This window comes from Hyperolius riggenbachi, chromosome 5, assembly GCF_040937935.1.
Source record: "Hyperolius riggenbachi isolate aHypRig1 chromosome 5, aHypRig1.pri, whole genome shotgun sequence".
Taxonomy (NCBI): Eukaryota; Metazoa; Chordata; class Amphibia; order Anura; family Hyperoliidae; genus Hyperolius; species Hyperolius riggenbachi.
In genome coordinates, this window is record NC_090650.1 from 338,886,411 (window position 1) to 338,902,435 (window position 16,025).

A 16,025-nucleotide genomic window follows, 5' to 3' on the forward strand; every position below is an offset into this window, starting at 1 on the left:
CGTCTACCTACATCTCAAGAAAAAGATAAGTTCTCAAGGACGTAGCTAAAGAGCCATGCTCCACCAGACCACCAAAACTAGCTTTTCAAGCCACTATGTGAAAGAGGTGTAAACTTTGTTGGGCATTTATTTATCAATAGAACATTTAATTATTATTATTATTATTTTTGCGGAGGGGAAGATTTAAATCTGTTACCATCCATAGATATCTAAGGCAGCATCATGTGTCATAGAGGGAGCTTCTCCACAACCATGGTGACAAATGTGCACTCTTACGAGCATAAGTTGGTGCGCCCTGGAACGCAATGCGCTGGAAGTCTGACACCGGGGCTGGGGTGCACAGCTGTGATGCACGCCCCTGCATCGTACATAGAAGGCAGATGATTGGTCTAACGGAGTGAGTAGGCATGTTCTCTACTTGTATGAAAGGGAGGCACCTTCTCCATGGCGTTGAGCCCTTTTCCTGCCGCAGAGCCATCAGTGGTCCATGATGATGCATATGTAATGTGAAACAATTGTCGACTGGATGATCCCTTTGCTGGGTGTACCAGAGAGGGTAAAGTATTACAAGATAGCATGCTGGTTACTGGCAATAAACACAGCAGTTGTTACATTTTACTGGCACCTATGTATTGCCTTGATTTTGAATGCTACTCAATCTCTTCTGATGTGGAGGCACAGTGTTTGGGCAATGTGTTGATGGCGGTTCTAGCTTACTGATCTGAACTGAGTGCAGGAACTGTTTTTCTGTGTCTACAAGTTTAAGATATCCATAGATATCTTGTAGCCTGAGTTGTTTTTGCCTGTTGGCTGTAGTTAAATGCTATTAGAAAAAAGCATCTTAAACTGTACATAAGTATAACAACCTACCTTTGATTTCTTTTGAGAGAATGCATAGATGTGTGTCTTCTCCATCTACAGCCATCTAAAAAAATTTAGAAATACATAATTATGAACTTTTCAAGGAATCTCCATGCATCTGTTGCAGACTGTTCTGTGACATCAGTGAACTATTCTGGCAAGATATACATATGGTAAAAAAAAACAAAAACTATTGCATTTTGATCACCTAAAAGGGAATAAATATTTGATATTTTCTGTTTATTGTATGAATTTTGAATATGAATAATATGAATATTTCAGACTACACTACATTAATAAACTGCGGGAGTCTTGCAGCAAGTTGTTTGCTTTGAGGCAGGGTGCACAAATAGCATACACAGGCCCCCCAACTTGCTTATCATGGATACGAGGGTATAAGACTGTCTGACAAAGTCTGTGTATATTGAGGAGAGACACGAGAACATTTGTATATTGTCACAGCAGTCATGGGAAAGGTGAGGCATATAGAGGAGGAAAGGAGGGAGGGCACTTGTCTTAAAGGACCACTGTTGTGAAAATCTTACAATTTAAAATACATGTATAGATATACAGATACAGATAACAAGGGCATTTCTCCCAGAGTATTATTAGCCATAAATTACTTTCTCCTATGTTGCTGCCACTTACAGTAAGTAGTAGAAATCTGACAGAACTGACAGATTTTGGACTAGCCCATCTCCTCATGGGGATTCTCATGGATTTCTTTATTTTCAAACGCACTTAGTAAATGGCAGTTGCTCTGTCCAACTGCCAAAAAAGTGTATGGATAGCAGGGAGGCTGGCCAGCATCGTTGTATAAACTTTTTCACTGAGTATCGTTAAAAAAATAAAGGCCATGCTGAGAATCACCTATGGAGAGATAGACTTGCCAAAAACCTGTTGGTAATATCAGATTTCTACTACTTACTGTAAATGATAGCAACATAGGAGAAAAGTAATTTATGGCTCATTTTACTCTGGAAGTAACATAATTCTTATTTGTATGCATTTATATATATTTTACATTTTAAGATTTTCAAGACAGTGGTCCTTTAAAGCGGACCTGAACTCAGAACTTCCTCTCTGCGCTAAAAGATACACAACAGCATAAACGCCTTTCTTCGTTACAGCTGATACAAATACATTTGCTGTGTCTACTTCCTGCTTCCATAGAAGAAGACATGTTGTTAACATCCTGCGTTTACAAATTAGCCTCTCTGCCATGGCTGAGGAGATTCCTGAGCTGACACAGCTGAGAGATCAAATTACAGTGGTGATTAGTCACAGATGAGGGGAATAAGCCAGTCTAAACTTTCCAAATACATACAGGGTGCATTTCTCTATGTTTCCCTTCTGTCTCATGCAAGAGATCAGGTCCACTTTAAAAACGTTATGCAATGCCCTTTATAGCAGTGGGTGCTGCATCCTTACAGAATAAGTAACTGCTGGATATTCTAAGTAAATGTGAAGCATTGATATACACTATTTCATATTTACCTGCACCCAAAAAAAGCAAACTACCTAATATTAAAATATTTTTTAAACAATTATCACTGAAAATAATAATGATAAAAAAAATCATGCATTCCATTCCATTTGAAGAAAAGGCCTTGTCAATTATCTAAATACATAAACTGTCCTTTAATTAAAATTCTGTAGTTCTGAAACAAGGCACTGTAGTTGATATGTTTGGAACAATGCAGTATAGCTAACATTTAGCAACAATGCATTATATCTGATATTTCTCACACTTTTACCCTTGTATGGTCGGTGCCCTGTATGTCTTATTAATGGATGCCGTTTATTTCATGGATTCTACTAGCTGTTCGGATGGAAGAGGTCGAAGGTGCTGTAGAAGTGGGATTATTACTTTTCAAGCAGCAGCTACCCAGTCATTTGTGGGATTTACTGAGAAAATGAGTATAAAGTGGTGTATTGTCCAATGAATATACCACTGATGATCATTAGGGTGAGATTCATGGTAGAATTTTGTCATGTCTTGTTACAGAGGCACTCGTCAGAGTGAGACAAATGAAGGGAATCTGAGACAAATGGTGTCCTGTCAACAACCCTACTTTACAGGAACCATGGGGTCTTCAAGGCTTTTGCCAGATTTTTTTTGGTTGTTTATAGAAAAGCAAGCTAAAATTATAACATTACCAATTTAGAAAATGTAAAGGATAGCTCTAACCAAAATCTGTTCAATCTCAGATACACACGTTAAAAAAATCATTACAAAAACCTAAAGTGAAAATAAACAATTGTATCTATAGTCCTAATCCTAAATAGGACTTTCCTGGCATCCCATATACGTATTTTGTGTTAAAGCAAACCTGAATTGAAAGTTAAATGATGCGATAAAAAATTACATCTATAGTCCTTATAATAGGACGTAATAAGAATTATTTAGTCTTATTATTATTATTATTATTGTTATTATGTGTGTAAATGTAAAGTTTTTGCTCTCTCAGATGAATGATTAACCCTTACAGTGAGAAAATAGAAGCATGGCCTAGCTTACGCAGCCTAGTTCTAAGTAGCATTAGGATTTTACATACACATGTTCAACTCATTATTATACAAGGCACTTCGGGTATCTTTTAAAAACAGTTCTCACCAGGGCTGTTTCTGGCCATTTTGGCACCCCAGACAAGGCACCATTTATCTCTTTACCCTAATCTCATGAACAGGAAGATCATACCCTACATCAGTTAGTTTTGTGGGCACCAATAAGATATTGATAGCTTAGAAAGAAATAATGTTGTTTCTCAAAATATGCTTGTAAAGGATACACACATTACCAGGCAATATATATCTCCCTGGCCCAAACTCACTAAACCTATATAACAAACTCTTACAATAACAGTTTTGAGGGGTGTGTATCCAGTTTATAAACATTATACTGTTTATGTACAGTACAGTATCCTTTCCTTTGAGCAAAAAGGATTAGCATTGTAGAAATATGTAACATCTCTATGTTTATCTTTTATCCTGCTGCTGGCTTTGTTGCCTAGCTGACAAATAACATTTCACCAAGGCTAACGGCAAAAACTTGCTGCCAGGACAGTGGATCAAAAATGTTTACATTTTCTATCACCAAAATGATACTTCAGATTAATCCGAAATTGCAAATTCCACTTAGGTGGGGTAGTGGATAGCACTCTTGCCTTGCAGTGCTTGGTCCCTGGTTCAGATCCCAGCTGATGCACTATCTGCACAGAGTTTGTATGTTCTTCCTGTGTCTGTGTAAGTTTCCTCCGGGCACTCCGGTTTCCTCCCACATTCCAAAAACATACAGATAAGTTAAATACCCCTAAAATTGGCCCTGATAGGCATATGATGACTTTAGGGATTAGATTGTGAGACACTCTGAGGGACAGTTAAGTGACAAGACTTTCTACTCTGTACAGAGCTGTGGAAGATGTTGGCACTATATAAATACTAAATAATAATATCATCATATAACTGTATACAGTCACAGATGAGCATTAAATGGTGTGAAGATGGTAAAGAGTGAGGAAGGAAAGGGTTTGGAGATAAACAAAAAAAACCCATTATTAGCCAGACCTTTCACCTAAACCTAATACTAACTTGCAATTATTAAACAATCCTAAACTAAATCATCTGATCCGTTCCTAACCTTAATCTAAAGCAGTGCTTTCATCTATTCCTAACTAATGACTTAACCATAACTATAATCTTAGCCTAAAACTAATCTAAAGTCTTCCATTGGCCACCCACTAACCCTTAACATTTTATATACCAACTAGTAATACATACCTACCAGGAAAGGGATATCTGATATTTTTTTGTGGTGTAGAAAAACATACATAAGATACCGGTGGTATTGATCTGGAAGATGGCTCTACCCATACATGGCTAGGTAGTACTACTAATAATCTTCTGGGTCTGGCTATTGTTGGCATGGAGCAGGCACTAAGAAGATCTTGTGTAAAAAACATCCATATCTGCTTACTCACTCTTATACTATTCTCTACATCGATGATAGTTGTGTGATACATTAATTCCAAATCCATGAAAGTGAGTGGATAAGTGCCTTCTAGTGGTCACCTGTGGTAAAACTTATAATAATTTGTAATCATCCTCTACTGTCACTATAAAATTCAATGCAAAATGTGGTGGAGGTTACTTATTCTCTTCATAAACAGCTCTCAATTATCTATCTATCTATCTATCTATCTATCTATCTATCTATCTATCTATCTATCCATCCATCCATCCATCCATCCATCCATCCATCCATCCATCCATCCATCCATCCATCCATCCATCTATCTATCTATCTATCTATCTATCTATCTATCTATTATCTATCTATCTATCTATCTATCTATCTATCTATCTATCTATCTATCTATCGATATCAAATTATGATAGGTAAATCATTTGTTCAGAGGAGTGAATTATTTAAAAGGACCTATTTTGAGTGTTATAAACATAGCCCTTGTGTTGTAATATGAATATCTGTTCTTCATATGCCATCTGTCATTTTAGTGGTATGTAGCATTGTTTGGTTTGTAAATATAGAAAATACAAGCAAAGTATGCATCCTGATGGATGTCACTGTACTAAAATAAACAAAATTTAATTTGTATCTAAGGTTTCAAATGACATGAAAATGTAGTTCTTTTTATATTTGTTTTTTTTTTTGTTTTTTTTAGGTCAAAGCATCAAAAATACTCAGGGCCCTGGAGCACCACACTTTGCTGCGGTTGTTTAAATGGTCTATTGTGTTTATTTAATACTGTGTGTTTCTGAGTTGTGAGCACACTAAAGATGTATAACCGAGTGTCCTTTTTGTGGAAGCAATTGTAATGTGAAACATTATCTATTCTGTGCTGCTGAGTTGTGATTGAAGGCACTGACCTGCCGTAGACTTATAATAGGGGAGCAGGTGTGGCAATGATGGACTTTAATTTCCTTTAATAAACCTTTTATGTGCCACACTTTTACTGCCATTCGATGCTCTCCAAGGTCCTGCAGATAATAGGTTCATTACTTTTGATTACTATAGTCTATTGAGATAAACAACTCTAGAATGCTGTATATATTATGCACAGATATACTATTTATCTATTGTGTTTTTTATGGCAGCAACTCCACAGACAAAATTAAAAGCAGTCTGTGCTTCAATTTGGGAAAGAATTACTACTTGTTCAAACCTAAGTAAATGCCAAGAAATGATTTTATTGAAATATCGGCTTGTTCCATTGTTCTTCTAGACACACATTACGGACACACAATATTCATAATTGTCCAATATTTCATGTGGTTTCTCCATTTATACACTTATTTTTGCAAATGATCTGCAGTTAGGGGCACATATAAAATGTTGGTTATAAAGCTTCTGAAATGCCATGTAACCTAGTTTAATCAAGGATTCTTGTAATAAGAATTTGCCATTCCTTAATGATTTTAATACAAGTTGTATTTATGCATCTAACTTTTATTTAGCTTCTAGAAAAGAGCTGATGAACTATATTGTAGGCTTGAAGGAAGGTGTTTGTGAGACATTTTATTAGTTATACAATGGGTTGGATAGCAAGGTAATGCTGAAAAACATTGAGGAACATTCTGTAAAGGGTCCAGCAGGTCTTAACTGGATTTTTTAATAGAATTTTCGGTTATTATGCTACAAAAGCTTGTTAGCTTTGCTTAGATCATATTCAAATACAGAGTGATTGATGATAACCTAGTGAGGAGAACCTGTGCTGTTCCTGCAAACATGCTTTCACAGAAAGAATGTGTAGTATTATTTTTATTTATTGTATTTGCATAGCGCCAATATATGATGCAGGGTTGGACAAAAAATAAGGTTAAAATGATAATAGGTGTTATGCTGGGCATACACGGCTGCTGGGGAGGATTATCAATCATAATATCCGACGTGTCCGATACCCCGCCGGATCGATACTTTGCTCGATACCGGCGGGGAGAACAATAGAATAAACGAGCGGCTGATTAGCAGGCACCCGTGGGGACGAGCGGGGATCGATATGCACGGACGAGCGGGGATGCGCCGGCATCGATCCAACGGCTCGATCCAGCGCATAATCGCAGCTGTGTATGCCCGGCATGACAGAGCATACATTGAAGTAGTAGTCCCAATAATACAAGTTCACGCTATTCTGTGGGCAGAGTGCACAATCAAGAATGATACACAAGGAGGGAGGGCCCTGCCCAAGGCTTACAATCTAAAGGGAGGGGGTGGTGAGTAAATCCAGGATAACCTTTGTTTAACCAATCAGACTCCTTCTTTTACTTTCTACAAAAATGAAAAATGAAGAATCATTGGTGTTACTTCAGCTCTAGTGAATCTACAGATCCCCAAAGTAAACTGTTTGAAATGGCTGATGGCTAACAGGTTTTTTTTCTGTGCATGTCCTGTCCTCACTGATCAAAATTCATGTTTCAAAAGCCCAATAGAAAATAACCGCTAAAGAAACTCTATGATTACTACTTAGAATTGTCTGTATGATTTGCCACAGTGGGCATGGATATGATAAAGTGAGTGACATTAAGATCCATAATAAGGCATGACGGTACACACCATTCAGTTATTGAAGTTTCACATTTAAAATCACTCCTGTGTTATATTTAAGTAGGTGCATATGTATGCCTATTCATGCTTTAGTGTTTTACATTAAATGAATCAAAAACAAATGTCCACAATTTTTGTTTCTGCCCATCTCCTCAAGAATCTCTAAAATACTCTCTCAACAGTAAAAAGTTGCCCCAACAAAAAGCCCCTTGATACTTCTTATGTCTTTGGTAAGTGTCTGTTACTAAACCTCGTGGTCTCAATATCTGCTGGAGGCAGGTAGCATATATTCCAAACAGCCCCAGCTTCCTACAATACCTTCTGGAGGCTGACATTGTACATGCACCATTCATCCTTTCCTTTTTAACATTTGGAGGGGATGTAGTTTTGAAAGCAACTAACTCCTTTGTGATTGTTTATATGGGAGGACCTATGAGATCACCATTGTTGAGGTCCCTCATGGGTAAATATGGAAGGAGCTTGAGGATTGGAGGCCCTTTTTTGGGGTGCATATTAATTCGGCGGCGCTCAGTTCAGCGCGGTGAGAGCTGAATGACGGCTCTCACCGCTGCTGCTAAACTCCGAGGCGGCGTTAAATACTATTCCCCCTCCTAGTTGTCGCAACTTGGAGGGAGATGTAATTTGGGGTCTGGCAGCCGCCAGAGCCCCGAATTACCACTACACGCCCTGCGCAGCATAGCATTGCTGCTATGGGGCGCCCAGTTTTGGCGCTCAGCTCTCAGAGCCGCGCGCCGAAATTAGCTGATCCGCCTTTTTTGTCTTTGGGAGAAGGAGAGTTTAAACAAAAATAAATCCTTGACATGGGTCCTACTACTAAACATGTGAATGTAATTACATTTTTTTTCAAGATTAGGCATAGTACACTAGACGGTATGCTTCTCAGAGGCAGGAAGTACAGAATCCTATTACAAGAAACCAACGCTCTCACTGTATATAATAATGAAAAGCATATTCAGGTTTTTTTTGCAGCCGTTTATTAAGACTCAGATCAACAGTCAAACTGTGCTTTGCAAAGACAATAAACAAGGTTAAAGGAAAGATCCACGGAGTTGTTTAAAAAAATAAAAATACTAATCCACTTACCCGGGGCTTCCTCCAGCCTGTGACAGGCAGGACGTGCCCTCAACACCGCTCCGGAGGCTCCCGGTCTTCTCCGGTGGCTCACCCGACCTGGCCAGGCCAGCTTCCTGGTCGGGCTTCTCCTTGCGCTCCAACGTGCGTCTCACACAGTTGCACTGACGTCATCGGACGTCCTACGGACTGTACTGCGCAAGTGCAGAACTACTGCGCCTGCACAGTACAGCCTGGAGGACGTCCGAGGACGTCAGCGCGACCACGTGAGACACACATTGGAGCGCACAAGAGCCCGACCTGGAAGCCAGCCTGGCCAGGTCGGGTGAGCCACCGGAGAAGACTGGGAGCCTCCGGAGCGGCATCGAGGGCACGTCCTGCCTGCCACGGGCTGGAGGAAGCCCCAGGTAAGTGGATTAGTATTTTTATTTCTCCGTGAACCCTCCCTTTTTTAAGGTTGCATAATAAGTATTTATTTCCAGATATTAGTGGGATTCAGTCAATACCAAACTACATCTAGCAAAGCCATATTTAAGTTGTACATGCTCCGACTCCTGCAGTGTTACTGGGACAAAAACACCATCTTTTCCTATGACAGTGGGAAAGGGAACATTCTACTTTCCAGAATTATATATTTTCATGGATTCAATAACCCAATACATAGTAGCTGCAGTTTTCTGAAGAAAAAGAAGACTCCCTTACTTTCTTTACTGGTAACATAATGAAAAATGATTGGCTACACAGACATTTTTAAAGATTCACACAATTTCATTACTAACTTTTTAGGCCTAGGGCCAGACCATATCACCTAGAACGCAAGGGGGCTGGACTAGCTAAGTTAACACAGTTTTTGCTGATTGTAGTTAAGTACACTATCCCTGTGACATTTTGTCAAATTATTTCCATGGGAAATAACTCATTTACCATGTGCACAGTGGCAGCTGCTACTCAGTGGCTGTTACTGCGGCTTGCACAGTGGAAGTTACTAATCTGTGCCTGTTACCTCTGCTGGTCCCTGCATACACCACCTCAGCTATGGCCTGCAGGCCACATGGAAATAACTACTGTAGATTGCTTTGGGGGCAAAAATGACTCAATGGGCCGTATTTGGCCACCTGGCGAGATTTTAGACATGCCTGAAGTAAAAGAAATGCCTACCATCAAAAAACAGACAATAATAAAAGTCTACTAGTAATTTTAATCCCTTTTCACTATATCCAAAATGGAAATTAAATACCTGGGTTTAGGGTTTTACTCAAAGTTAGGGTGCCTTTTTCACCTTCTTTCAAAAATGCTAGTTGTTTGGTTTTCCTTGAACAGTTATGCAGATCATAAGATCAAGAAGATGTCCTTCATACCTTCCCCACCCTGAGATAGACTTAGGATATAAAGATCAGCATTACAGCTAGGAAGCTTTTTTGAAGAATGATCTCAGCTGATGCAGTCTCCATATTTCTCCAAAGACAGGTTTACTTTAAGTTATGAAACATACGGGGTGGGCTTGAGCTTGAGGTACAAAAATTATTTGCACAAACACAATCCAGGTTTCTATAATTTTATAGAAATGAGATGGTCATATGAGCTGAGCACATTTGTTTGTTTTGGAATAAATCACTACATCAACTGTAATAAGAATGGTTTATTCATAGAAGGTCACTTATGCCCTTATTGTGGAACTACAATAATATGGCCTATTTTTCCAGCAAGGAATAAGTACGGGCACTTCAACAAGAGCACCCGAATAGATTTCATCCACGTTATTTCTTTTCTAGGGGAAATTACCTGGGATAAATAGGAATTACATTACATACATTCACCAACCCAGTGATTATGCTGGCCAAATGTTTAGTTGTCTAATGGGTTTGACTAGACAAAATGGATTCCTGAGGCACAGGAGAGGATTTTTATCCATATTGTATGTTACACTTTCTGATGATGTTTTTAATTGCCTCAAGTTATGACCTTTGAAATAGTTTTCCTCTGAAGAAGCGGCTCTTGTATAGACCATGAAACGTCCATCAGGTCAATCACTGCACATCGACATGACATATGGATTTTTAACGAATTTGTTATAAATGCTTTTTACTCAATGACTGTAATTAAAAGTAATGTTTTATAATCACTGTAATATTGATTGTGGACCTAAAAACCCTCATTTCCTCATTTTATTGTTATCTGCAACAATATATATTGGTGTCAGAGGCAACCGATAAGAGTAGTGGGTGCGGGGACCATCCACTATTCAAATTGCTGTTGTAAACAGCGGTTGCCTATAGTGGGCAGACCTGGTGCCTGCTATTGATAACTGATGTCCCCAGTGCCCAAATTTACTGTTGTCGCTTGTATTACCAGCTTTCCACATTATGATGTGCTTAGTTTTAGGCTGATATAGAAGAGGGTTAGTATTAGGAGTAGGTAGGGGAGGGTTAGCTTTACGAATAGGTGGGCGGTGATTAGTTTTCGGTATATATAGGAGAGGATTATTGTTAGGAGTAGGTGGGAGTGGTTAAGGTTAGGCATAGATAGGGAAAGTGTCATAGGGTACAGAGGGTGATAGTAGAATATTGGTGAAATCACCAATATTCTATGATCGCAGATAATAGAATACCAGTAAAATAATCGATAGTCTACCGCTAGTTTGCACCCATTTTTAAACACTGCTTTTTTAAATGTATAAGTGGCAGAGTTCCATCAGTCATTATTTATTCTGCATGAAGGGATGCAGACCGTAAGACATCATACCTTGTATTCCTTATAAACAGGTTTCTACCTCTGCATGTTCCTTAATTAAAAACACTGAATAATTTTATTACAGCATTATTGGAGCTACCATATGAAATCTATTTTAGAAAGTGAGTTCTAGGTAGTGGGATAACAAATAACTCCCATCTGTTGAGGAAATTACATCTTCACTTCAAAGAGTGTCTGACAAGTCAGTTTATCCAGATCCTTAATATTTCAGCTGCGTTATAAACTCACTTTACTGTATAGATAATAGTGAATTGATGGACCTCAGACAAGGTAAATGTAGACATTGTCTCTGCAGCCATATACTTTGTACAGCTTCCAAGCAACTTTGCACAACTGGCAGAGCTGAATGTAAAACAAAACCATATGTTTATGTTCTTTTGCCAAACAACTTCAGCAAATAATTCTATTATTCCCCCAGGTAACGAACGTGTGCCAAGTATTTCTATTAGAGTGTGTGTCATGAAGGCATCGGAGGGCAGAGAAGCAAAAGTGTCAGCAGGGAGCCACTGATAAGCCGAGTTCAGAAACAGAAGCCCCCATAATATACACAATATGGCATCTAAAAAGAATTGTTAAAAAAATAACATAAATTATAATCATGACAGTCACCTATTTCCTGTTTAAGGAAATACAGTATACAGTATATAGGCTACAGTATATATAGGAGGATAAATATAATTGTTTATCTCATCAATTTATTTTCACCTTTGGTTTAAGTGAACCAAGGGTGAAAATAAATTGATGAGATAAACAATTATATTTATCCTCCTACTCCTAAAACGGACTTTTTTTTTAAGTATCCCAGGTTTCTCTTTTATATTTAAACATTTGCAAAGTAGGTTGAATGTTTTACTGTCTCTAATCAGTGGCAGCCTGTTAAGTGTCGCAGAGTTAGAAAAAGGTCAATAGTTCATATATTTAATCCCCCCTGCCCTCAGAAGTTGTATTCTGCCAGGAAAACTTTTATGGCTGTAATTAGCTTATCAGTCATGTTTACTATATCCCTGACAAGGTACCGACAAGACAGAAGCTGTCACTTTCATGCCTTAAAATTAACTCTTTCAGGCATCAAGATACAACAAGTAAAACAGCCCGGTTATTAATATGTTTGCACTGTTCATACACATTTATCTCATCATGTCACATATCACCTCGGGTACATTTTAAGCTAGATTTTATGATTTTTACTATCTCCTATTTAGTCTTTCTACTCCTAACATGATATAGATCATACTGTGTTCTTACAAAAATTAATGTTAAGACCGTATATATTGTTTTATTCTACAGCCTGTGGTCAGATGACTAGGGACCTGTTTTTCTTCATTCATCTTGTTTAAGGTGGAGTGCCTCTTTACCTCCTGCAATGTCTTATAAGAGCTGCCTCTACCCTGCCTCTACCCTCTGCCCACACCCTTTATAGCTGCTGGACTACCTGGATTCAAGCCGGTGGGATGGTGTTTGTGCACCCGGTTGATCGGATGCTCCCTATTTTCTTGTTGTCTCTCTGGCTCTTGTGAACAATCTAGCCCAATAGATAATTATGTACAATTAAGGCCTGATGAAAGGTTTAACACCCGAAATGAAACATGTGTCGTTGCCACTAGAAATGCATTTCTTCTAAAAATGCTATCAGAGGATTAAGTATTTTACTTCGTCAAGGCAGATGATCGACTTTGTCAATATCATAAGAAATTTTGTATGTGCTTTAATGCTACTTTTTGGAAAAGGGAACACCGTTTGATGAGAGTCTCTTTTTATGATAAATTGACCTTTTTGTATTTTTTGAATAAAGCTGTATCGATTTTTTGCAAATCTTTGATGTGCCATGATGTTATTCTGAATACTTTTGTACTTCTAATAATCTAACTCTACCCTCTGCACGAGTGAGATCCTATGACACTTGCACATGGCCAGGGATTCTGGATTTCTAAGGAGTAGAGAGGGTCAAGGAGATGCAAATGAGATGCAGCGTTATGTAAATTTTGTACAAAAATGTATACAGCTTGAAAATGGACCAATGGAATCCTGCCAAGATGGAATTAGGAATTATATTCAAGCTGCAGTACTTTGCTTTAGAAATTTGCATAATCTTGTGTCAACTCAGAATTTTTAGCAATTTATTGACCAGTCCTACTAAAGATTACAAGAGGGAGTCTTAGGGATTTACAAAATAAAAAAACAACGAAGGCCCATAAAAAGGCGGTATTTGCATGGATTTTTCATATTCTTCCATGTTTGTATGGGTTTTCTCCCAGTGTCATGCTGCTAAGTCAATTGAACTCCACACAAAATTGTCCCTTTAAGCATGGTACACACTTTCAATTATGATTGGCCAATTACTGACCAATTTTACCACTTTCATGTAGTATGAGGGTTTACCTACAAAATCTGCTCATAGTATTCAATATCTCTTGACCCTCAGGCTACATGGAGGTGGTAAAATTGGTCAGTGACTGGCCAATCACAATTGGAAGTGTGTACCAGACTTTAGATTAACGAAGACTGGACAAAAGAGTGTATGTGTGTGGGTCGGGGGATGAAATAAGATGAGAGTGAGAGAAAAATGATCAACTAGGGATGGTCAGAAAATGTCTACAGAATTCTTATTTCTGTATTTACGATTAGAAATGGGTGCACTGTTGCAGAAATTGGCATGCTGAAAATGGATTTCCATGGAAATGCTGCATTTAACGCAACTCAGAAAATGTAGCCCAGTCACAGAGCTCAGATGCATTGGACCAATCAGAGGATGCAGAATTTATCTGCTGAAATAGGATTACCAGTAATTTTAGGCCAATCAGGAGACTTCTGAACCATTAGGCCGATGGCATTTTTTTTTTTTACAATGGACTTACTTTATTGACAACAAAAACCAAAAAAAACCCACTCTTTTGGAAATCTTCGGTATACGGATTTCTGTGGAAAGACACTTTTCCGAAAGTGAAAATTTCATCGGAATGGGAAATCGCCATTTCCAACCATCTTTATAATGAAGGCATTGTATTGCTTTTATGGGATTAGGCTGAAATGTTTCCTCTTTTCTGGATCAATTGTAGTTGAACTTGCTGTACAAGTGTACATGGTTCGTTACATGTGTGTTGTGTTGTGTTTAGCACAAGATCACAATAGCTTTGATAATTTTGAGTGCTGCTTTCATAGCTGGAATGTTTATTTCTCTGACTATCAAAGGTTACCAGCATGAAACTATTATCTTATTACAGAAGAAATCTGACATACAAAGCTGTCATTACAATATGCATGAATTTCAGTCTGATAGTCATTATAGAAAAGGCTAAACATCGTATTCTGGTTAGCGGTAATCCATTCAGCTTTCTTAGAGTCTGGGGTTTTTCATGAGAGGTTAGTCACACATACTGTATATCATGAGCAAGTAGGACATTTCTGAAAACAGTGCAGGGTAATGCACTAGTAAATAAAAGCCAGACTGCATCTTTCATCATCACTTGAGTGATTTCTATTGAATTATGTTCTGTGCTGTCCAAATGTCTTGCAAATATTGAGGAACACAGGAAGAAATTACAATTGGTGAAATAGCGTAAGATATTTATGTAAGATATATTAGTGGAGCAGTGCGTGTTTGTCTGTTTATGTAGGGGAAGCCGGGGGGGGGGGGGGAGGAAGGGGGCAAATATAATCAATCTTCTACCCTCCAAACAGGTAAGTGCACAGCAGCAATACAGATATATTAGTACATACTTCTGGTTAAAGTGGTACTCTAGGGCAATCACTTGCATATGTTTTTCAAGAATAAAAACAATGGTCGGTGTCTGTTTTGTTTTCTAGTTTCTGCTTCACTTCTGCGGGTTTCATCATTTTATTGCTGAATAAAATAGCCATTGGTAGGGAAAGGTATGGAGACCAGTGACACCACATTATTATGGTGTGATAAGCACAGATGGGTGTCACCCTACTTTATGCTGCATTTCATAGCAGGGCTAATACAACATAGAAATCTTGTGATGAGGCTGAAGGATAGGCTCAGAGTTTCATTATTAGAGAAAACCAGCATCTATGCTGACTGAGTTCTGATTTCTGTGAATTTTTTAACACTTTGCCTGTGGGAAACACCAGTCGGTGATCATGTGACCCTGATTTTAAGTGAGGTTTTAGAGGATAAGTCAGCGTATAAGCAGAATTTCACCTGGGCTCCTGCCTCCTAGAGATGCACATAAAAGTATAAGTAAACAATCCTGAGTGCTTCTGATTAAGAGTTTGGTTGGCAGTGTTAGGTCCAAAGAGATTGGGTGTCAGAAATCTCACCCCACCATGCTTCTTTTTATTTAGTATTTATAAAATGCCGACATCTTTCACAACACTTTACATATTATATAGTCTTACCACTTAAGGTCTCAATGCAATCCTTACAGTTATCATATGCCCATTGTAGTCTAAAATCAATTTTGAGGCAAGCCAAATAAACTTATCTGAATATTTATGGGATGTAGGAACTTGGGGGGAGTATACAAACTCCATGCAGTTGCATTCCTCTGCAACAGACAATACTATTGCATTGCAACTAGATGCATTTATATTTCTATGGTACATTCCCATTGGTGCATCAGCGCCTGATGTGGTGAGAGTATTGCACAGCATGCTGTGTGTTTACCGGACAATGTGCATGTTTACAGTGACAGGAAAGCATACTTTCAATGTATTTTTGCTTCACTGTATGCATCACACTCCTAATGCATGACTCAACTTTTCACCCCTGGTGCATTGCGATCTCTTATGGCAATGT

The 16,025-nt window shown here is 38.4% G+C and overlaps 1 protein-coding gene across 7 annotated transcripts in view; it reads right to left on the reverse strand.

The window, feature by feature from the left end:
* Window positions 1-16,025, reverse strand: part of ST18 (ST18 C2H2C-type zinc finger transcription factor) — a 336,354-nt gene that overhangs the window by 185,110 nt on the left and 135,219 nt on the right. For all 7 annotated transcript variants that reach the window (XM_068234755.1, XM_068234752.1, XM_068234754.1 and 4 more), the window contains exon 2: window positions 871-925. In XM_068234755.1, coding sequence (XP_068090856.1) covers window positions 871-925 — 55 coding nt within the window. The remainder of the gene's footprint in view (window positions 1-870; window positions 926-16,025) is intronic.